The sequence below is a fragment of the Sorex fumeus genome, unplaced genomic scaffold, assembly GCF_029834395.1.
Source record: "Sorex fumeus unplaced genomic scaffold, SorFum_2.1 ptg000036l, whole genome shotgun sequence".
Classification (NCBI taxonomy): Eukaryota; Metazoa; Chordata; class Mammalia; order Eulipotyphla; family Soricidae; genus Sorex; species Sorex fumeus.
This window is the reverse complement of record NW_026606093.1, coordinates 17,151,673-17,176,558: the sequence shown is the minus strand read 5'-3', so window position 1 is coordinate 17,176,558 and position 24,886 is coordinate 17,151,673. Positions and strand designations below refer to the sequence as shown.

At 38.5% G+C, this 24,886-nt stretch overlaps 1 protein-coding gene across 1 annotated transcript in view; it reads right to left on the bottom strand.

The window, feature by feature from the left end:
* DNAH9 (dynein axonemal heavy chain 9) overlaps positions 1-24,886 on the bottom strand; it is a 577,218-nt gene that overhangs the window by 113,731 nt on the left and 438,601 nt on the right. Inside the window, exons 52-57 of the mRNA XM_056117744.1 lie at positions 22,950-23,138; positions 19,834-20,069; positions 18,744-18,866; positions 11,257-11,461; positions 6,112-6,276; positions 2,579-2,719 (exon numbers count right to left, since the gene is read on the bottom strand). Coding sequence (XP_055973719.1) covers positions 2,579-2,719; positions 6,112-6,276; positions 11,257-11,461; positions 18,744-18,866; positions 19,834-20,069; positions 22,950-23,138 — 1,059 coding nt within the window. The remainder of the gene's footprint in view (positions 1-2,578; positions 2,720-6,111; positions 6,277-11,256; positions 11,462-18,743; positions 18,867-19,833; positions 20,070-22,949; positions 23,139-24,886) is intronic.

Sequence of the window (24,886 nt, the reverse complement as noted above, 5' to 3'; positions counted from 1 at the left end):
ACATGAGAAAATGCTCTACATCACTAATCATCAGAGAGATGCAGATCAAAACCACAATGAGATATCATTTCACACCACAGAGACTGGCCCACATCCACAAGAACAAAAGCAACCGGTGCTGGCGCGGATGTGGCGAGAAAGGGACCCTCCTTCACTGCTGGTGGGAATGCCGGCTGGTCCAACCCTTTTGGAAAACAGTATGGACGACTCTCAAAAAATTAGAATTTGATCTGCCATTTGACCCAGCTATAGCACTCCTGGGAATATATCCCAGAGAGGCAAAAAGGTATAGTCGAAGTGACATCTGCAATTGTTTGTTCATTGCAGCACTCTTTACAATAGCCAGAATCTGGAAAAAACCTGAGTGCCCAAGAACAGATGACTGGTTAAAGAAACTTTGGTACATTTACACAATGGAGTACTATGTAGCTATTAGAAAAGATGAAGTTATGAAATTTACATACAAGTGGTACTACATGGAAAGTATCATGTTAAGCGAAATGAGTCAGAAAGAGCGGGATAGACACAGAAAGATTGCATTCATCTGGGGAACATAAAGCAACAAAAAGGGAGAGTGACACACAGGAATGGCTGAGATTAGTACCAGGAATTTTGCTCCATGAATGGAAGGCCAGCCACAGGCTCTAGGTGAAAAGGAAGCTCAGATAGAGAAGAGAGTACCAAATGAAGGGTGTTGTGAGGGCCCTCCCAGGGTGGGAGAAGCATGCTAAAAGTAGTCGATAGACCAAACATGATTGCCACTCAAAGCCTCTCTTGCAAAACACAGTACCCAAAAGAAGAGAGAGAGAACAAGGGGGAATACCCTGCCACAGAGGCAGGATGGGACGGGGTGGGGGGGGATGAGGGTGGGGGGGATGCTGGGACCCATGGGGATGGATGACGGGCACTGGTGGAGGTATGGGGACTTGATCATTGTATAACTGAATCCCAAGCACAAAATTTGTAAGCCTATAACTGTACCTCATGGTTTTTCACTAATAAAAAAAATTAAAAAAAAATAATCACTTAAATAATCTTAACTACATTATGAATTTCATAGTTTATTCAAAACTCAGCTTCTAAAGTTTTGCTTATATAAAAGCAAATATATTTTTATTAATATATTTCTATTCTCCAAAAACATTTCTCATTTCTCTGCAAGGAATAGGAAGTGTATATAAAACTTTAGACAATAATCAATATTTTGAAATCTCAACTGTTATTTGAAATCAGAGACTACTAAGTGTTCTGCACTGTCCTTCCAACAACAAATCGGTTGTTTATCAATTTGCTTGAGCGAGCCCAGTAATGTCTCCATTGTGAGACTTGTTGTTACTGTGTTTGGCATATGGAATACGTCATGGGTAACTTGCCAGGATTTGCCTTGTGGGCGTGATACTCTCAGTAGCTTACTGGGCTCTCTGAGAGGGGTGGAGGAATTGAACCCGGCTCGGGGCAGGCCCTGCGCAAGGCAAAGGCCCTACCGCTCTGCTATTTGGTAATTTTAGACTATCGCTTAACATGTAAATTTGCTTCTAATGACATAAGTAAGTCAACTAAAATTGTTCATGGCAATTCTTAATGACATAGAGGTTCAAAATCAATTCTTCCTTTATAAAATGAAACTTCAATGATAAAATATGTTTATCAACATGCTATTGCTGCAAGGTAATTTATAATGTTTTTGAATACATATATTTGTATTAGTTCCTTAATTTCTCTTTTTGTCAGGAAGAATCACTGTGATAGATCTTACCTACTCTGAGAACTGGGTAGGTGATTCCTTTAGCTGTTAAACTCGTTATGCTAACCTTTATCTTAACACCTGGCTTCCATATGGCAATTCAGTATCACAGAATGAGGTGTGTGCTCTCTATGTGTGTGCCTATGTGTGTGTGTGTATGTGTGTGTGTGGAAGGTACTCTCAGTTGGATCAAACTAAATTATTTAGAAGTGTACCACTAATCCCATAATGCTCTTCAATTGTGATATTTTGATGAATGTCCTTGCATAAAACATATGCATTCAAAAATACACTTATAATTTATGTTTTTATGTTTCTAAAAGTATGATAAGTTTAATCAGCACTTAAATCTTATCTTTGATTTTAAAAAAACAGTATCTTTGGTATATATTAGGGCAATAAAAAAGTAATACAAAATTTGTCTATTCTTTTTTTCCTGCTTTGGTCTTTAAATAATACAAGCAACATGCATATTTCATGTGTCCTTATTATATTTTAAGCTTTCGAGGGACGGAGGTTGCTCCTGAGGTTTCTTGGTATCCTAAGTACAGTAGCTGACATTATTTGTGCTGACATAATGAATGAGCAGGGCTGAGACTTGCTGTGGTGGTGTTTCCTTCTGTTTCAGATAAGGCAATTAAAGAATCATGAAGAACCCTATTAAAGAGGTGAGGACTACAGTATTGATTAAAGTAATGTAGCTGCTATCCTAGATTTGATCTTAAAGATTTGCAGTAGCTAGTGAAAAACATGGTAAGCTATTATGGAAAATTGTATGAGTTATGCTTTATATTACTTTATTATGATTATGGAAAAATTTCAAATGTAAGTCACCTTGAGAGAAAACTGGTACATTGGGTGAATCTTGCTGAGGTCATTCATGATGAAGTAGAGCATGGAGGCGCGGGCGGCAGCTGGTCGGTAGTGCTCGCGAGCATCATTGATCTTCACTTCAGTCACCTTGGCCTCCTGCACCTGTCAGAAAGGGTCCATAGTTCACACTGAGCAGGGCTTTCTGAGAAGCTGTTCTTTATGCGAAAGTGTGTGTGTGTGTTTGTGTGTGTGTGTGTGTGTGTGTGTATGGATTGGCATGAAGAAAGTGGAGTGGATGGAAGTCTATTTAATGAGCCCCGGGTATTAAATAAAATTATACCATTCCAGCCTCTCACAGGATAAACGTGTCAATCCCCTCATTGTGAATTATGGTCTGATATCTGTTCCTATCAGCTTACTACCTAATTTGTCTTCTCTATCTGAGGTCAACAGATTAAATGGATTTTAGAGCAGAGAGTTTGAGTAGGAGCTTGCTCTGTCCAATCCACGCATTGGATTGACCTTTTTTTTTTCTTTGTCTTTTTCTGAAGAATGGGTGCTTATTTTTATGCACAGAAATAGTTCCAGGAAATAGCCTGGAGAATGTCCCCAGGTCCTGGGTGGCCACTGAACATTCTTGTCCTCCGGGCAGGCCAGCTGGGTGAGGGAGAGAGGTGGACAGCATAAATTGGAAAACTCTTCAGCTCCAAGGGTCAACTTGTAAGCCAGCAGGGGCCAGACCCTCAGCAGCCTTTGCTGGAGCACTTGGCCCCCTGCCCTACACACTGGGAGATTAATCAGAACAGGAGGGGGTGCTGTCTGGGACCCACTGCCCACGATGCACAGCCTCAGGAGCTTGGTCACCTGGGGCCCTGGAAACATCTTCACTGTGTGTCTGCGGCAGGAGACTGGACAGGGGCCAGAATGGGGTAGGTGGGGGTGGTGATCACATTTTTGATGACCCTGCTGGAACTTGGCCAGTTCTTGTAAAAATGGGTGCACAGATCTCTTAGCTCCATTTTTTAACATAAATTATCGTGTAGACATACCAAAACCCATACATATTAGTTAAAAGCAAATTCCAGGTTGTGGAAATCTAATAATGGAAGCATAACATACATTTTTTTATTAGAAAGAAGAACAGTATAATTTATTTTGTAAATTGGTGATATTCATGGGCTACTTTTGACTCTGTGCTCAGGAGTGGCCTGAGCACAGAGTTGATGCATAGGGACCATATATGGAGACAGAACTGGGGTAAACTGCATGCAAGGCAAGCACCTTACCCTATGTACAATCTCTCCAGTTAATTTTCTTAATTCTTATGAAAGTTAACATATAAAGTCAACATAGAGAACATCCAATTCAATTTTCAGTAACTTTCTGGTCGAGATAAAGGAGACATAAGAATCAGAGAGTTTTTTAAGAGCATCTACTAAACATACATACGTCTCAGTATAAACGGAAATGCTCCAAAACCTGTCAAAAGCCCAAACTACAAAATAAATTTAAATTTTAATTCTTAAGCAGAGAATCAGCTGTTTCCCAAGACTCCTCATTCCTACTCTTCCCCCCACTCAATTGTGTAGGTCAGTTCTCTCATTACATTGTCTCTGAACCTTTGTCGCTTCCTTGATATGTGCCTTAAGTCCCACACATGAGAGAGATCATTCTGTATCTATCTCTTCCCTTTTGACTGACTTCACTAAGCATGAGATCCTCTAGTTGCATCCATTTTGCTGCAAATTGCATGATTTTGTTCTTTCTTAGAGATGCATCATATTCCACTATGTTTATGTACCAAAACTTCTTGATTCATTCATTTGTGCTTATGAAGCCCAAACTTTTAATCATGGTTTACCAAGCCTTTTGCAATGTAATGGAAAATTAATTGCAAAAATTCATTTCCTGCGCATTTCAAACCTCTTCTACAGACACTTAACTAAGGAAAAATACCTCCTCATAAAGCACTAATTTACAGTGTGTTAACATTTTTCCGATCTTCTACCAAAACCCTTCATCCCATCATTTGTTACAAGTTGCCTGTTAACTTATCCTCACCTTGGAGAGCAAAGAACTGCAAAAGATTGGGATTCCAGCAAATTCACAAATTCACTTTTGCACTCCTAAATTTTGTCACAGAAAATATTGCACTCACAAGATAGTACTCATTTGATAAAAAAAGAAATATTACAAAAAAGAATCTTCAAAAGAAAAAGTAGCTCCATGGAGGTTTTGGCACACATCAGGCACTTTATTTATTTATTTATTTTGGGGGGTCACACCTGGCAATGCACAGGGGTTACTCCTGGCTAATGCACTCAGGAATTACTCTTGCCTATGCTCGGGGGACCATATGGGATGCTGAGAATTGAACCCAGGTTGGCCGCGTGCAAGGCCTACATCCTACATGCTGTGCTATCGCGCCAACCCCGGCACTTTAAAGTCTTTAAGGAGAAAAATGAAGATGGGAGACAATGAGAAATTAGGAAGAAGGTATCAGTATATATGTTATATCTTCTGATTTACTTCTTCTTTATTAATTGGCCTTTATATCCCTGTATCTTCTACCACAGTTACTTTACAGCTCTGAATGTGCCTCTCTCTGCTGGAATCCAGATAACCAGCAATAAATCCTGGGGTTGCACAGAGGCCACAGGTTGAAGTGAAGTTGGACCTAATTTCTTTGAGTATTATTCAAACTTTAGCTACCTGTTATTATTATTAGCAGATAACCTGCTTTATTTGTCTCGCCTTCCATTACTTTTCATGTTTCTTTCCTTTTCCCTACCCAGATCAGACTTTCATATTTGCAGAAATTTCGATACTCCATCAATGAGAGTATTATTGAATATATGTTTCCCTCAAAGCTTATTATTTCTTACAAACACATGAATCTTACTCCAGATTCATTGTCTTAATCACTCCTCTATCCAGTATCTCAATTACTCTTCTGATTGAAGAGCAGCACTGTGTAAGGGCAGATTCAAGCAACCTTTGGGAAAGGTAGGGTTTGACCCAATCAAGTCATGTTTTGTAGCCCTTACAAGAGGGCATAAATAGTTTCTAAATAAAGGAAAGGAATGAAATCATAAATAAACTTATTTTCCTATGATGAAACCACTATTGAGAGTGAGGTTTTCCAGGAAGTCACTGGAGCTCTCATTAAAATGAAACTTGTAAAGCTGCAAGCCTAGAAACCCACAGGTTTCTAGATACAACCATGCCCTAATCAGTTGATTTATACAACAGTAAACCTTAAGGCAGATCCACAAAATTGAGTTATCATTTCCTGTACAGAATGAAAATTCCTGTTCAGAAACAGAAGTTCTAGAAACATTTGGGGAAATAAGTTGTCAAAAGAATTTCTAAGCTGGTGGGAAATTCATCTTCCAGGATGTAGTCATTCCAGGAAGCTGACCTAACACGATCTTTTCAGAAGCAATGTGGGAAGGTGGAAAAACCATGTGTTGTTCTGACTTTTTCCTCCCCCTGTAAGTTGGAGCAGGTCTTATAGCAAGCGGTACTTAAGAAGCTGGCAGTGTAAATTTTACCTTTTCCTCAATTTCTGCAGCTGTCTGCTTGGTGATTTCAAGGTTCTCCACCAAGGCAGTTTCTCCCAGAAAGTTCCCAGATGCTGAGGAAAGGCGAGAGAGCAGGTTGTCTTCCAATGTTTTGAGAGTAATTTTGAAGCCATTTTGCTGTTTTGTGAGCTCTGACTGCAAATTTCAAGTAAAAGGGAGCAATGTTTAGATGCCCAGAGTATCTTGGAGTTGATTTGAATAAATACATGCTAGGGCTAACAGATACATTTTAAGTCTTTCCACTTAGAAGCAACAAACTGGAAGTAGACAGCACATGGTGGTTAAGCAGAATCCATGTGTGAATAAAGTGAAGTGATGAGTTAAATCTGAACTGAATCTTATTAGTCATGCCACCACGGACTCAGTTACTTTCTTTATACCTCAGTAACCTCAACTGGGAGGTGTTTCTCAGCTGGGACACTTTGTGGCGAACAGACTTTAATCTGTTCACTGAATGGAATGTATTTTTGGGACTAGTTTAGAGTTGTTTTAGTTTTATGAATAGTTCTCTATATTACTATTTTACTGTTCCCAAATAAATATCTACCCATTAATAATTTTTTTTTTTGGAAAAAGAATCAACAGAAACTGTCTACAGTGTTCTTACACAAGATCACCATGGAACTCTTCTCATGTTAGAGTGGGATGCTGGTGTCCAAGCCTCTTTGAATTTATCTTTATTTTCTGATTGTTCTATATCATCTGCGACACACTGGACACTCTTTGTTGAGGGGCACTGTAACTTTAGGTTGCTATAGTTTCTTTCCTTTACTAAGTTTTGGATTCTTGCTTCTGGATCCTTAGAAATTGTAATATTCTTCTTTAACTATGTAGCTTCAGTTACTCTAGCTTGTAGTGTGTCCATTAAAAACACATACCTTAATACTTCCGTAAGACCAGTGTTCATTATTCTATCTGCCAGAACGCTCTGTACTAAAATGCTTTCAAAATATTTACGAGTTAGTTATGAGCTAATTCAAATATCACCCCCTTATAGAAATGTTTGCTAATCTCTCCAATTTAAGTCCTGTTCTCTGATTGCACCACCTTTATCTTATACAGAATTATTTTTAAGAGCTTACAATAATGTATTGTTTTTATTTACAATTAATTAATTTTAATATTTTACTGTATCTAGTTAACATGGTTACAATAGTATTGACATTTTTAATTCTGTTGTACAAAGTCATTAGATCATCACCATGACCTTCCAACACTTCACCCCCCAATTTTATTTTATGAGAACTCTATGAGTTATAAAGTTATCATAGTTGGGTAACTTCCAAAGACTTTATAAAATATCTAGTTATCATAGTTTATTCATATGTTTATAAAAGTACTAACATAATTTTTTGTATAACTTTATCTCATGTCACCACCACCAAAATGCTTAAGATCCTCAACCTACATAATAATGTAATTATGTAACTTCTGGCCCAGCTGATTGCTCCTCTCACATAATCCCATCACCTGGTATTCTTAGTTCAAAAATTATTATCAGTATTATTATATAAAGTGACATTTTATCGTGAATAATCTTATTTTATTTCTGTCCCTTTCCCTTTCCCTTCCCCTTTGCTGTTGCGTGATGAGCAAGAGACGTGTCCATTTGGTTATCTTGCTCAGGGTCATATGCTTTATTTATTGTAGAACTCACACAATCTTTGTTGCTGCATGCCAGTTATTGCTTTTTGTGGTGTGGGACTCACAGAGAGAGGTCAGAAAGTAGGTGATAAGGGGAAACAAACTTATAGTCTCATACTTGCAAGGCAGGCAGGCTATAACGAACCCACATCCCTGAGCACTAAATTCCTATTTTTTTCTTCTCCATTACATTATATGCCTCAGGAGGACAAGGATTTGTTTTTCTTCACTGCTGAATACTTTGAAACTGTAGTTTTCCCTATTAGAGAGTTGGTACAATGAATGGACATAGGAAACAATGACCCAGAGAAACCTGAACTCCATTTCATAAGGCGCCGTTAACTATAGAACTACATTTTGTAATCTAAATACACCTAGAAAGGGAAAAAGGGTACTTCTGGCTATGGATTTGTGTGCCCATTTGACAAGTGAAGCCTTCACTGTCCCAGGTTACTGGACTGCAGATACGACCTTTGAAGAAGCATTTAAGGTTAAACGAGGTCATGACTTTGAGGTCCTGATTTGATGTCATAAGTGATCATAAGTAGAGACACCAAGGTATTTTATCTATTATTTTCTATCCCCATAGATGCATATGTATATGTAGTGACTCATGTACATGCATGTGCACACACACAGACACACACACAATGAAATGGTTTGTAGGCATAAGAGTGAGAAAGTGACCAACTAAAAACTAGGGGGAAATCTCTTTAGAAACCAACCATGTTGGCTGGCCTCCATTTATTATTCAAAGTTCCAGAACTCTGGGAAGATAAATTTCTGCTACCTTGTCTGTGGTATTTTTATATAGCAGATTAAAATATTACCCTAATTTTTTGAAACTATGATGCTGGCAAAATTGTTTGTTTGTTTTTTGCTTTTTTGGGTCACACCTAGAGTTGCATAGAGGTTACCCCTGGCTCACAGGAATTACTTCTGGTGATGCTCAAGGTACCATATGGGATCTTGTGAATTGAACCTGGGTCGGCCACATGCAAGGCAAACTCCCTACCCACTGTGCTATCGCTCCAACCCTCTATGCTGGCAAAATTGAATGTAACTTATTTCTGGACAAAACATGTGACAAGTATGATGAAAAGCCCTAATGAGCAGGCCATACTATGTTCAAAGAGCTTTGGTAGGACAAAAAGAAAAATTACAGACATTTACCCTGATGAATAAAAAGCAAAGATCCTAAAAAAAAAGAAAGGAAGGAAAGAAAAATCTTACAAATTAAATCCAAAGGCACATCAATGGATCACACCATGGCCAAGTGGGATTCAACCTGGAGACGCAAGGGTGGATTAACACATGCAAATCAATGTTATATACCATATCAATGAAAAAAATTATACAATCATATAAGTACATGCAAAGAAGCATTTGACAAGGTCCAACAACTTATTCATATAAAAACTCTCAATAAAATTGAAGTTAAAAGAAGTTTCCTCAACATAGTCAAATCTATCTGCCACAAACCCACAGAAAACATCCTCAATGGTGAAAAACTGAAAGCATTCCCTCTAAGATCACTGACAAGACAAGGTTTCTCATTCTCACCATTTCTATTCTGTATAGTATTGGAAGTACTTGCTATAACAATTAGGTGAGAAAAAGATATTAAGGGTGTACAGACAGGAAAAGAAGAAGTTAACATTTCACTATTTGCAGATGATATAATACTGTACTTAGAAAACTTCAAGGACTTCATAAAAAATTGCCATAAACAATAGATTTGTATAGTAAAGTGGCAAGCTACAAAATCAACATGCAGATATCCAAGGATTTTTCTATACACAAGTAATAAATTAGAATAGAGAAATTAAATGAAATTCAACAATCCCATTCATAATTGTGCCTCAAAAAATAAAATACCTAGGAATAAACAAAAGAGGTGAAAGAACTATATAAAGAGAAGTACAGAATACTATTTAAAAATGAAAGAGTACACGAGAAAATGGAAACACATCCCCTGCTCCTGGATTGGGATTGTCAAAATGGCAATACCCACCAAAGCATTATGCAGATAAATGCAGTCCCTGTAAGGATACCATGACTTTTTCAAAGAAATAGCTCAAACACTTTTGAAATTCATATGGAATTCCCACCCTTAATCGCTAAAGCAATAATTTGGAAAAAGTCATTGCTTACCCCAACTTCAAACTATACTACAAGTTGCTACTAGTTAAAACAGTATGATACTGGAATAAGGACAGAGTGTCACATGAATGGATTGTTATGAACAGAAGGGACTCCATTTTGTGTGAGCAAAAGTTACATCATTTTGTGAAACTTTCTTCATTTTGGGTGTGATATAGTTAGAATAGTAAGTTGTTTGCAAGGCCACTGATAATCAGAAATGAACCCAGGCCCTGAAACATCTGGTTATTAATGCTGGGTGGATGCTTCCTATCTTGAACTCTAACTGGCCAAATTTGATTGATGACATTCCAAAATGATTGGACAATGGACCCTTAAATGGCAGGCTTCTGACAGACCCTGTCAGAACAGAACCTCTGTTTCTCCTCCCTGTCTCCAACATACCTGGGACCTGAGCATAAACTTCTGGATCTCTGCCTTGTTCCCCCCATCCCCATCTCCCGTGCCTAAGACTGGGTTGGCCTCTCTCCAGCTTGTCTTCAGCCTGTCTGAAGCATGGCACAGCTGATGAACCTCGTCCCTCTGCTGACCTCGCTTTGGGTGGTCCAGACAACCCTGAGGTGAGACTTTGGAGTTCACAGGACCCCCAATATCCATCACATCAAAAGCATCTGGACAGAGGCCAGATTATAGTACAGCGGGTGGAGTGTTTGCCTTGCACACAGCTCACCCAGGTTCAATCCCTGGCATCCCATATAGTTCCCTGAGCACTGCCAGGAGTGATTCGTGAGTGCAGAACCAAGGGTAATTCCTGAACATGACCAGGTGTGACCCTAAAAGAAAAAGAAATAAAGCAAAACAAACCCAAATAAGAGTACCTGGGCTGTGGCTTCACATTGGTATATAGAAATGGATACCCTTCAAGAGACTGGTGTTGGAACACTGTATGCCTTGTAACTAAACCATGACGAACTACTTAACTTTGTAACTCACGGGGATTCAAAAAAACAAACAAAACCCAAAGACCTTTGCTAAATTCTGTTCCTGGAGCTGAGTGTTCTTTTGACTGTCTTTTCTATCTATCTATCTATCTATCTGTCTGTCTGTCTGTCTGTCTGTCTGTCTATCTATCTATCAATCTATGTGTATATATGTGTATATATATACACATATAATCTTTAGCTTGCTTTATCCTCCACTTCCCAACTAGATGTTCGAAGTGCTCAATGGTGCTAACTATCCCTTAAGTTCTAGTTGTAGCAGAACCCACATTACTCAACCCTCAACACTTTTTCTAGAGTAGGGGGCATGCAGAATCTAGTGGCAGAGTATTTCCTTCCTCTACTTCACTGTGTCTTTCTGCCACACCTTTAGCTGTTCCAGGTCTGGCCTCTCCATGTTGACCACGGCGGCCAGCAGCTGGTCCTCCAGGCCATCTCTGGTTACAGTGAAGTTGATCAATGTAGCCTGAGCCTGCAGCTCCGGCTGGTAGTGAGGATTGGCCAGCTTGGTGTGGAGAATGAGTTGAAATTTGGGGTTATATTCACACTCTTTGTCTCCAATTTTAATGAATCTGGAATAAAAAGCATTATGTGAAGCTGAGTACCTTCCTGTAAGATTGTCCAGGACAGAATTCTAGACTTTTTATTTTCAAAATTCTTGTAAAGAATATAGCAAATTCAGGTGGATTACTCTTAAATATCTAGTATAAGCCTACAATAAGAATCTTTCAATATGAATAGGGTTTGGAATGATGGAATTTCATCCATAGACATTATATTATATTTTGCACTGTTCAAGTGTAGGAGAACCATCAGTTTGTCCTTAATGTAGAATTAGTACAATATGAAACCTTCCCAGTAGATGGCAGTAAAGTTTTTGGAAGAAGGGGTACATTAGTTTATACAGGGATTTCTTATAAACCAGAAATAAGGATTTCATTTTTCATACAAAGAAAATATATAAAAATTAAAATATCTAGGCAGAAAATTATGTCTAATGGTGAATTAAATAAACACATATTAAGGATATGCAAATATAAGTCATCCTGTGATGAGATTCTTGTGAATTTATGATAATTTATTTCTTGAGATTCTACTTCTCCATTCTTTCCTTTCTTTTCTTCCTTCTCCTTTCACACATTTGATAAGCTTTGATCAGGTACCAGCACCTAAAGGAACAGTGGCTCAAGAAATTGACAAGAGCAGAGGTTTGGCTAAAAGGTCTATGTCTAAAAGTGAGCCTGATTTTCTTTTTTTCTTTCTTCTTTTATTTAAAAATTTTTATTAGTGAAACACCATGAGGTACAGTTGTAGACTTACAAATTTTTGTGCTTGGGTTTCAGTTATACAATGATCGAGTACCCATCCCTACACAAGTGCCCTCTCTTCATCAACAATGATCTCAGTAACCCTCCCACCCCCCATCATCCCCATCCCACTTGGCCTCTGAGGCAGGGCATTCCTTTTGTTCTCTCTCTCATTTTGGGTGCTGTGGTTTGCAAAAGAGGCATTGAGTGGCAATCATGTTTGGTCTATAGTCTACTTTCAGCATGTATCTCCCATCCTGGGAGAATCCTCCCAAGACCCTTTATTTGGTGCTCCCTTCACCATCTGAGCTGCCTTTTCCCCTAACGTGTGCAGCTGGCCTCCAAGCCATGGTGTAAACCTCCTGGTATTTATCTCAGCTATTCTTGGGTGTTAGTTTCCTATTTTGTTACTTTGTATTCCCCAGATGAATGCAATCTTTCTATGTCTGTTCCTTTCTTTCTGACTCATTTCACTTAGCATGATACTTTCCATGTAGTACAACTTGTATGTAAATTTCATGACTTCATCTTTTCTAACAGCTGCTTAGTATTCATTGTGTAGATGTACCAAAGTTTCTTTAACCAGTCATCTGTTCTTGGCCACTCGGGTTTTTTCCAAATTTTGGTTATTGTGAACAGTGCAGCAATGAACATAGAAGTGCAGATCTCATTTTGACTGTACTTTTTTACCTCTCTGGTATATATTCCCAGGAGTGGTATTGCTGGGTCAAATGGGAGCTCAATTTCTAATTTTTTGGGAATCATCCATACTGTTTTCCAAAAGGGCTGAACAAGTCGGCATTCCCATCAGCAGTGAAGGAGGGTCCCTTTCTCGCCACATGCATGCAACAACGATTGCTTTTGTTCTTTTGGATGTGGGCCAGCCTCTGTGGTGTGAAATGATGTCTCATTGTTGTTTTGATCTGCATCTCCCTGATGATTAATGATGTGGAGCATTTTCTCATGTGCCTTCTAGCCATCCAGATTTCTTCTTTGAGAAAGTTTCTGTTCATTTCGTTGCCTCATTTTTTGATGTTTTCTTCTTGTGGAGTTCAACCAGTAATTTGTATATTCTTGATATCAACCCCTTGTCAGATGGGTATTAGGTGAATATTCTTTCCCATTCTGTAAACTGTCTTTGTATTTTGGTCACTTTTTGGTCACTGTTTCTTTGGAGGTGCAGAAGCTTCTTAGTTTAAGATAGTCTCATTTGTCTATCTCTGTTTTCACTTGCTTGGCCAGTGGTATGACATCTTTGAAGATACCATTAGCTTCAATGTCATGGAGGGTTTTGCCAACTTTGTCTTCAGTGTACCTTATGGATTCAGGTCTGATTTTGAGGTCTTTAATCCATTTTGATCTTACTTTTGTACATGATGTTAGGTAGAGATCTGAGCCCATTTTTTGCATGTAGCTGTCCAGTTTTGACAGCACAATTTGTTAAATAGACTTTCCTTGCTCTACTTCACATTTCTTTCTCTCTTATCAACGATTAGATGATCATATGTTTGGGGGGGAGATGTCAGTATATTCAACACTGTTCCATTGGTCTGTGGCCTTGCCTTTGTTCCAGTACCATGCTGTTTTAATTATTACTGCTTTGTAGTAGAGTTTGAAGTTAGGGAGGTTGATTCCTCCCATTTTCTTTTCCCCATGCATTGCTTTAGCTATCCGTGGGGATTTATTGTTCCATATTAATATCAGGAGTGTTTGCTCCATTTCTTTGAAGAATGTCATGGGTATCCTTACAGGGATTGCATTGAATTGGTACAATGCTTTGGGGAGTATTGCCATTTTGAAAATCTTAATTCTCCCAATCCTTGAGCAGGGGTATCTTTTCATTTTCTTGTGTACTTATTTAGTTCCTCAAGTAGCATTTTGTAGTTTTCCTTATAACAGGTTTTTTACTTCCTTAGTTAAACTGATTCCTAGGTACTTGATTTTCTGGGGCAGAATTGTGAACGGAATTGTTTTTTTTTTATGTCACTTTCTTCTCTCTCATTATTTGCATATAGGGAAGCCATGGACCTTTGGGTATTGATTTTATAGCCTGCAACTTTTCTGGACCTGGGCTTTTATTTTTGGGAAGACATTTGATTACAGATTCAATTTCTTTGATGTTAATAGGTCTATTCAGGTACTCTAGATCTTCTTGATTCATCCTTGGGAGATTATAGTAATTTAGAAATTTATCCATTTCTTCTAGGTTCTCTTGTTTCGTGGCATACAGACTTTCAAAGTAGTCTCTGATGATCTTTTGAATTTCTTTGGTTTCCATTGTGATGTTCCCCTCTTCATTTCTGATTTGGTTTCTTTTTGAGTCTTGCTAGTGGTTTATCTATCTTGTTTATTTTCTCAAAGAACCAGCTTTTGGTTTCATTGATCTTTCAGATTTTTTTTTTTTAGTTTCCACGTCGTTGATTTCTGCTCTAAGTTTTATGATCTCTTTTCTTCTTCCTGGTTTCTGCTCCTTTTATTGGTCCTTTTTTTTTTTTTGTGAAACACCATGAGGTACAGTTGTAGATTTACAATTTTTTGTGCTTGGGTTTGATTATACAATGATCAGATACCCATCCCTCCACCAGTGCCCATTTTCCACCACCATGGATAATATCCCCCCCACCCCCATCCCCCCATCCCCCCCTGCCTCTGTGGCAGGGCAATCCCCTGTGTTCTCTCTCTCCTTTTGGGTGTTGTGGTCTGCAAAAGAGGCATTGAGTGGCAAACATGTTCAGTCCATAGTCCACTTTCGACATGCATCTCCCCTCCCTCCTGGGAGGGTCCTCCAAACACCCTTTATTTGGTGTTCCCTTCTCTATCTGAGCTACCCTTTCCTCTAGAATGCCCAACTGGCCACTAAGCTATGGAGTAATCCTCCTGGTGCTGATCTCAGCTATTCTTGGGTATTAATCTCATATTTTGTTACTTTATATCCCCCAGATGAATGCAATCTTTCTATGTCTATCCCTCTCGTTCTGACTCATTTCGCTTAGCATGATACTTTCCATGTTGTACCACTTGTATGTAAATTTCATGACTTCATCTTTTCTAAGAGCTACATAGTACTCCATTGTGTAGATGTACCAAAGTTTCTTTAACCAGTCATCTGTTCTTGGGCATTCAGGTTTCTTCCAGTTTCTGGCTATTGTAAAGAGTGCTGCAATGAACAAACAAGTGCAGATGTCACTTCGACTATACATTTTTGCCTCTCTGGGATATATTCCCAGGAGTGGTATTGCTGGGTCAAATGGGAGCTCAATTTCTAATTTTTTGAGAATCGTTCATACTGTTTTCCAGAAGGGCTGAACCAGTCGACATTCCCACCAACAGTGAAGGAGTGTCCCTTTCTCGCCACATCCACGCCAGCATCGGTTGCTTTTGTTCTTTTGAATGTGGGCCAGTCTCTGAGGTGTGAGATGGTATCTCATTGTGGTTTTGATCTGCATCTCCCTGATGATTAATGATGTAGAGCATTTTCTCATGTGCTTTTTTGCTATTCGGATTTCTTCTTTGAGAAAGTTTCTATTCATTTCATTGCCCCATTTTTGGATGGGGTTGGATGTTTTCTTCTTGTGGAGTTTAACCAGTATTTTGTATATCCTGGATATCAACCCCTTGTCAGATGTGTACTCGGCGAATATCCTTTCCCATTCTGTAGACTGTCTTTGTATTTTGGTCACTGTTTCTTTGGAGGTGCAGAAGCTTCTTAGTTTAAGATAGTCCCATTTATCTATCTCTGTTTTCACTTGCTCATTATTGGTCCTTTTCTAAGATCTTGAGCTGTGAAGTCAAGTTGTTTATGAGGGCCCTTTCTTTCTCCCTGAAAAATGCTTGTGGGGCTATAAATTTTCCCCTTACAAGAGCTTTAGCTGCTTCCCATATGTTGTGGTATTTCGTGTCTTCATTATTTGTTTCCAGGTATCTTGATTTCGTCTTTGACTTTCTTCCTTACCCACTCGTTGTTCAACATTGAGTTGTTTAATTTCCAGGTGTTTGATTTGGCTCTCCATGTCTGTGCGTAATTCACTTCTATTCTCAGTGCATCCTGGTCTGAAAAGATTATTGATACTATTTCTATCTTCCTATTTTTATTGAGGTATGTTTTGTGGCCTAGTACATGGTGTATTTTGGAAAATGTTCCATGTGCACTAGAGAAGAATGTGTATTCTTTCTTTTTGGCGTGTAAAGCCCTGTATAGCTCTATAATCCCCCTCCCTTCTATTTCTTCCTTCAAAGCCAGTGTTTCCTTGCTGATTTTTGTTCTTGTAGATCTATCCAGAGGTGATAAGGTGATGTTGAAGTCTCCGGCTACTATTTTGTTGCTAGCAACATCCTTCTTAAAATATGTTAGCAGTTGTTTTAAATATTTTGCTGTTCTCTTATTAGGTGCGTATACATTTAAGAGTTTAATTTCTTCCTGTTTTACGTATCCCTTGATAAAGCAAGAATGGCCTTCGCTGTTTCTTCTAATCTTTTTCAACCTGAAAGTTATGTTGTCTGATACTAGTATGGCCACACCAGCTTTTCTGAGGGAGCTGTTTGTTTGCAGAATTGTTTTCTATCCTTTAATTTTGAGTCTTTGTTTGCTCTGATTGTTCAGATGAGTTTCTTGTAGGCAGAAGAATGTTGGGTTCTTTCTCTGAATCCATTTTGCCACTTTGTGTCTCTTAATTGGTGAATTTAGACCATTGACGTTGAGAGGTTTTTGTTATGAGATTTTGTTTTATCTTTCTGTAAGTGTTGTTGTGTTTGTATGGTTGTCTTATCTTATAGTAGCAAGTTTAGCCCTTTTTTTAGGTTTGGTTTTGAGTCTATGAAGTTCCTGAGCTGCCGTTTATCCAGAAAATAGTGTATGGTTCCTTCGAGTTTGAGTGAGAGTTTAGCTGGATAAATTATTCTTGGTGAAGCATTCATTTCAGTGAGTTTTTTTCACTATATCCCACTATTTCTTTCAGGCTTGGAGGGTTTGCTCTGATAGATCTGCTGTGAATAGAAGGGGTGCTCCTTTGTGTGTGATTTCCTTAGTTGACCTTGCTGCTTGCCTACTGTTTCTCTATCTGTGGATCCATCATTATAACTATGATATATCTTGGAGTGTTTTTGTTAGGGTCTCTTTTAGCTGGCACCCTTCGGGCTCCTTGAATCTGAAAGGCTGCAATGTCCAGCTCTGGGAACTTTTCAGCAATGATTTGTTTAACTGTGGCTTTTTCATTGGGATTATTTCCCTGAGCTTCTGGTACTCCAATGATTCTAGTGTTGTTCCTCTTGGAATTATCTCCTAGGACTCTGATTTGTTCTAGTGCTATTTTGAGGACTCTTGCCATTGTTTGTTGTTGCCTTTAGGCTTCGTGCAGCTGATCTTCCAGCTCACTGATTCTGTCTTCAGCTGTGGCCATTCTACTATTGAGGGCACAGTCTAAATTTTTTTTTTTATTTAATCTACGGAATCTTTGATTTGTGACATTTCTGTGCGTAGTTTTCTAATTTCTGCTCTTATTTCTTCCTGTATTTTCTCGATTGTTTCCTCTCATGTCCTCCTTTAATTTACTGAATATCTGTCTCACTAATTTATTTCATTGAATATCTTTATTACTTCATATCTGAATTCTTTCTCAGAGAGGTCCCTTAGGTGAGTAGCACCTACTGATGCTTCTGGACTGTTTTCATCATCCTCCTCTCGTGGTGGGGATTTGCGTTGTTTCTTCATGTTGTTGTGGAGGTATGGAGACTGAGATGTTACACAATATTGTTGGGTATGAGTAAATTACCTGTGGCCCAAAATTTGGCCATGCCCTCTTCTACAGACTCCACACCCTCTTCTGAAGAGGCCATGCCCCCTACGGGTACCTGGTGTGTGCGTGGGGTACAACCTGGGGGAGGAGGAAGACTGGGCACAGAGTTGGGGATGAAAAGGAAGAGACTCAGGGATGGTGGGCATCCCAGGGTTCTAGAGGACGCCTGGGGTGTGTACATAGAGGAAGCCAAGTTCCAGGTTCGAGTAATGGCTGACCTAGAGGAGGAAGAAGACAGGGCACCAAGCCTGATTTTCAATTGCTATTTTTTTTTTACAGAGTTTGAGGGGAGCCATCCCAGTCTTGTTAGGGGACCAGGGCACTGCTTCTGGCAGTACTCAGCCTGGTGTACAGAGTTTGGTGCCCAAAGAGTTTGGTGCATAGTTACAGTGAGTTCTCCACTAATGCCTTTTGGGGGCCAACAGGACTGTACGCCATGGTGCATTGGGGGCCACAAAGTGCCAGAGATAGATCTTGGGGCTTCTTCCATGAATAGCAGGTGTTTTGGTTTTGTTCTCAGTTTCAATCACTTTCACTCTAAAGTTCTTCCAAAATAGAGAATTAAGTCAATGAGAACTGAGAACACCAATGGATAGAAACAAACTTATTCTGGGAAAGGTTATTGCAAGGAACTACCAGTCACAAACTGAGAAGATTTTTTAGGAAGAGTAGGTCTACCTGGTGGATCACAATTCTACCTCGGCCACAGTCACTCTTCTTTATGCTGATACATTATGAACCTAGCCTAGTCTTACCGTCCTTTTTTAACAAGTTCTCTCCCAAGCAGCGGCCCCAGAATAGGATCAATGGTTTCTTCTAGGTTTTCAATTAGCACCACATCTCCAGCTTCCAGGGCACGTTCTATGGTTTGAAGGTAACTGCGGAAGAAAATTAGTCATGATGAACCAGTGGCAAGACACAAATGCGAGGCATTTAACACAAGAACCATGGCCTTTGAGGCTGACTTTCTGGGATGATCTCACTGGTCACATTTTCCCTTATTTAAAGGAATATTTACATGATCTAATATTGATATGATGAAGAGAGACTATATTTAGGATTCTTAAGATATTTGTATTTAAATGATATTTAACTAATATAAAAAACCAAATAAACTTCTGAATATACATTTATTAGGGGTCTACTCATTGTCAGCTATTGGTTTTGGTACTAGAGATATAGCAAGGAGTGAAAAGAACAGAGTATCTAAAATGCAGTGTTAAATCAATTAGGAATATTTTAATCAAGATTTGAAAAGAGCACAATTATATTATACCTGTTTGGGACATGTGACCAGAGTATCCAGTCTTATTGGGTAAGTGTGTGTGAGAAGTAATAAATTTTAGGTTTAAATACTGTCTTATCTAAAATAAGACAGTAATTTTAAATTTTTAATTGTGAATGTTTATAACATAAAACCTATCATATTGAACTAGTTTTACCCATACAGTTTGAGGGCATTAAATACATTCACATTGTTTGCCACCATTATAACCATCTATCTACAAGAACTTTCTTAATTTTGCAAAACAGAAACTATGTGCTTTATACAAAAGTGTTACATCCCCCCTGCTCCATAACTGGCAGCATCATTCTTCTTTCTGTCTCCATTAATTTTAGTTCTCTAGGTATTTCAAATAAGTGAAATGTTATAATAATATACCTCGGTTCACCACACCCTATAGAGCTCAGGGATTTCTGGTGGTGCTTGGAGGAACAAGTGCCAGAGACCACAGGGTTGACCACGCGTGAGGCAAACACCTTACCTATTGGTATCTCAGGTCCACATTATGTTGTTTTTTTGTATAAATGACAAAGAGAAAACTTTTGTGTTTCTTTGCCTACCCCTTTTGACCAATCTGAGTGACCCGAAGGTCTTTCCTGTATTTGTTCTTGATCCACTTGATGCCTTGCAGCTGAGGGTCAACCATGAGTGGCCAGCGCTCACAGTTGATGAGGATGGTGGCGTTTTCCATGGACATTCGGTCTGCAGGGAGACCCTCGTTCTGCCAGGCGGCCACGTCCGCATCGTCAGTCAGCATCCGCAGGGGGTCCAGATCTGGGGTGATGGGAATGGGAACCTGAATGATGAAATAATGTCACACACTCAAACAGAAGAAGCTTTTCTCAGTTGGGAGCTTATTAACAGATACAATTCCTTCAAAAAAAAGATAAAAATACCCCTGAAGAATACTTTTATGGCTGTGTAAGTATTTCTAGAAGTTGGTTTTCTAAAAACCCTGATAGCTTTTGTCTCTTGATGGATGAAACAGTAGAAATTCAGACTATTTGGACTTTATTCTTCAGTATATTTATCTAAATAAAATTTTTTCCATAGATTGTATTTTGATAGTACAGCGGTAGGGCGTTTGCCTTGCTCGCAGCCAGCCCAGCCGAGCCGGGTTCGATTCCTCTGCCCCTCTCGGAGAGCCTGGCAAGCTACTGAGAGTATTCAATATGCCAAACACAGTAACAAAAAAAGCTCACAATGGAGACGTTACTGGGCCCACTCGAGCAAATCAATGAACAACGGGAGGACAGACAGATTTATAAATACCCTTTCCAATGCTAAGGGGGCACTCCTTGCTACATTTGTTTCTTGTGCTGGCATTATAACCACGCTCTGTGCCTACTAGATTTTGTCATGTCAGTGTCATCCCACTCCTTTTCCCTTTTTCATCACTTTTGACAGGACCTTAGTGTTGAATGGTCTGAAAATGCATACCTTTCTCTATGCTGGGATCATTCCTCTCACTCTAGACTCACCTTGGGTGCATAGTGGAAGACAGTGAGCACAGGTCTCAGCACACCTCACAGCCTTTCTATTTTTCGTCATGGTTCTTAGCTGTGCACCAGACCATTTTTTCTCTCCCGTATAGTTCATTTAATTATTCACAAATAATCTTTTTAATTGGGGGCACATACTTTTTAAAAAATTAGAGTAATATACAGTGTTGCAACATCAACTCTACTTAGTTCTAAGCATTGATCACCACAAAAGGAAAGCCTACGTCCATTTCTCTCTTAGCACCTAGAAACTGCCAGTATACTTTCTGTCTCTATGAATTTATTTACATATTTTGGATATGTCACATAAATTGTATCAGGTAATATGTTATCTGTGTCTTACTACATTTAGTGAGCAGATTGTTTTAAAAGTTCAGCATATTCCTTTTATTACCTCATCTTTCACACCCCTGCAGTTTTTATGGCCCAGTTACCTGAGGAAAATGATCCCCTATTGCTTAAATCAAATTTTGTACAGACAACAATGACATGCAGTGTTATGTCATGGAGCAAATCCTGGAAGGGAAATCAGGCACTTGTATTTCTTATCCTGGGGTAAGAAATAATTGATTATTTGAATTATTAGTTGAATAATTATTCAATAGAATTGTTTTTCCTCTTAATTTTATGTAGCTTAGTTTATATACTGGAAACATTAGTATGAGAATCATATTATGGAATCCATATGTTTTTGAGTACGCTTAAGAGGTCCTTATCACACACTTAAACACAAAGCTTATAAACCCCAAACAGAGCCAAGAAACTGCCACTGTCTTTATCTTATTTACTAAGTTAATTGACTGTCCGTCACTAATTTCCTTTCCTAAAAGCACTCAAGATGAACATATAACAGACTTTTTGGTTTATTTTCTTTTACTATAATAGATTTAAACACATTGATTAATAGTTCATCAGATCAATAAGATTTTATAAGGTGAATGACAATAGACAATATAGATTTTGACATAGACAATACAGATTTTGTATTGTAAGCTGCTTGCAAATACAAAATGAATTTTGCAGTATAATTATTACTGTATATAGTGAACTTTATGTGGTTACCAACTACAGCTGCCTTTTATCACACTAATTTCCTCTATTGGACATGAGCTTTCTGTTGGCAACCTAGCCTCAAGTGGAACTTCTTTCTAGTGGAGTGGTAGTATGTATGGAATGCTTAGTGAATATTTGTGAGTTGAGGATTGTGAGTGGTATGAAATTGCTAAGGTAACAGTAAATATTATTCTGATTTAGTCTTTAGATATAGCCCTGAATTTTTTTTTTATCAGATGCTACATCCCACCATTTCTTCATGTCAGTGCATAGAAAGACTTGGAAATAAAATCTATCCATTTTACATTTTAAAAGGACAAGCTTAGCAGTCAATATGAAAAGCATTTTAGAAATGAATAGCATATGGGTTTCCATAGGACATTGACATAGACTACATGGTTTTGTGGCATGTCAACTGGTTCAATGCGGAATCTGGGAAAAAGCATTTCTTTCTGTAACTATTACATAGTTTGGCATGATGATAAGAGATGGGAAAGGGACATGAGATGCTTTTAGTTCTTTTTAAATTTAAATTCTTTGTGGAGTGTCGGGCTGGATTGATAGCATAGCAGGTAGGGTGTTTGCCTTGCACATGGTTGACCCGGGTTCGATTCGTCCGTTCCTCTCGAGAGCCTGGAAAGCTATTGAGAGTATCCTGCCCACATGGCAGAGCCTGCCAAACTCCTCGAGGTGTATTCAATATGCCAAAATAACAAAGTAACAATTCTCACAATGGAGACGTTACTGGAACCCACTCAAGCAAATTGATGAACAATGGGAGGACAGTGCTACAGTGCTACAGTGGGGAGTGTCAGTGTTTTTGGGCATTAGACCAGGTTAGCATGGAGGCCCAAATAAGATGAGAGACCTTGGTAGCCAAGAGAGTAGAGATGGCAGTGGAAATGACGTGGAAGAATATGGGTTTGTACTTTTCACTGTTGGATTCATAGGGGAAGAAGGGTGCTTAGGTAGACTAGGTAATAGAATAAGGATAGGTAATAGAATAAGGACTAGGTAATAGAATAAGGATGAAAGAAAGTACTAGAAGATTTGGTATATTATTGTCATGTGAACTGACTGACCCCCACAGGCTGCTGTGGTCAGAAAAAATTCAAGCATACCTTTAGCTGGCTCAGGTAAGGTCTCCAGATTCTATCCATGAGGTTCTGCCGATATTTCTTTGTAAAGTAGCCGAGGTATGAAATGAAAGCTGTAATAAGCAAGATATCTCCACATAATTTCATTTCCTGTTGTTTGAAGTTCTTCACAGCTTCTACCCATCTCACATTTTCAGAAGCAAGTCCTCCCACCTGTCATTTAAGTGATTAGAGATAAGACTTGTTATTCTGTAGACTCTATCCAAGGAATCATAGATCTGTCATGGAGGATGCAAAGAGAATATTTAGTACCAAGAAGACTCGACATCATTTTTTGTGTCCTTTTGGTCAGTGACAATTTGTACTGACTAGTAAACATTTCAGTTAACAAGCACCTTTTCTGTGCCATGCTTTATATGGACTATGGTAAGATGACAGGTTTGGAATGTAAGCCTACAAACTGTATTCTTTATAGATGTGGAAACTCAAAGGGTGGTAAGGATTCAATACTACATATAACTATGTACTTTAATCAACTGGAACTATGTCTTGTTAGTAAAATATATAAATATATGAGAAAATTATGTCTTTTTTGTTTATTTTCCAAATGTCAGATATATAAAAATAAATAACATAAATTCCATATGTTTTAGTGGATAGAGAGATAGTAATTAGGACACAGATTTAGAAGTACTAAAACATGGATATAAACCAGTACCAAGACTGATAGAAGATCTTTGAAAAGTCACTTGAAAGAATTTAAAATGACTTTCTAAAGAGAAAATACATTATATATATATTTTCTTTTAAAATGACTTTCTAAAGAGAAAATACATTATATATATATATATATATATATATATATATATATTTTCTTTTTGGTTCATACCCGGCGATGCTCGGTGGTTACTTCTGGCTCATGCACTCAGGAATCACTCCTGGTGGTGCTTGGGGGACCATATGGGATGCTGGGAATCGAACCTGTGTCGGCCATGTTGGCTTCATGCAAGGCAAACACCCTACCCGCTGTGGTATTGCTCCAGCCCCACATAATTTTTTTTTAATATAGGAGTACTGCTTTTTATTCAGCCACTGATTAGCTGATTGAATTGGGCATGAACTTCACCTTACTTCTTTTTTTCATTTTTATAATTTTATTTATAGAATCACCGTGAGAGCAGTTACAAATTTTTTGGGTTTAAGGCTCAGTCATACAATGAAAAACCCGTATCTTCACCAGTGCCCATTCTACACCACCAAAAACCCCAGTATGCCCCCATCCCACACCCTCCCTCTACCTGTGGGGCAGATGATTTCCACATTACTCCCTCTCTACTTTGATTACATTCAATATTTTGACACCAGACCCACCATTATTATTTAGGATTTTACCCCAACACTCAGATCTGCTGAAAAGGCAACAGTACACAATTTGTTTTCTATTGCTGGTTATGAATAAATGATGTTGCGTGGCTGCAGTAGTGGCTGCGTGATTTTGAAATTTCAAAATTTTAATACTTAAATCTTGAGGGATTTCTGCCAAAACCTGCTGGGTTCCAAGATTTGTTCCTGAGTCTCTGGGATCATGGCTGAAAAATACATAATTTCTATGGAGGACTTTAAGTGTATGTGGACTTCAGAGTCTGCATTACGTTTATCAGTTTTTCTTCTATGAAAGATACCAAGGTGTATGTTGAAGGAAAGAATCTTAGATTCTTCAAAACAGCCTGATTACAGTTGAAGAATAATGGATTTCCACATGAAACAGAAGAACTTGTTTGCTGAACTCTTCCCAAATTCCCTCATCAGAAACTTTTGATATGTAATAAAATTGTTAGTATGTTAAAACAGTAATTTTTGAGAAAAGGTATTAAAGGGCAACATATATACTTTAAACTACTCTAATTCTAATTCTTAGACTTTTAGGGCTGGAGTGATAGCACAGCGGCAGGGCGTTTGCC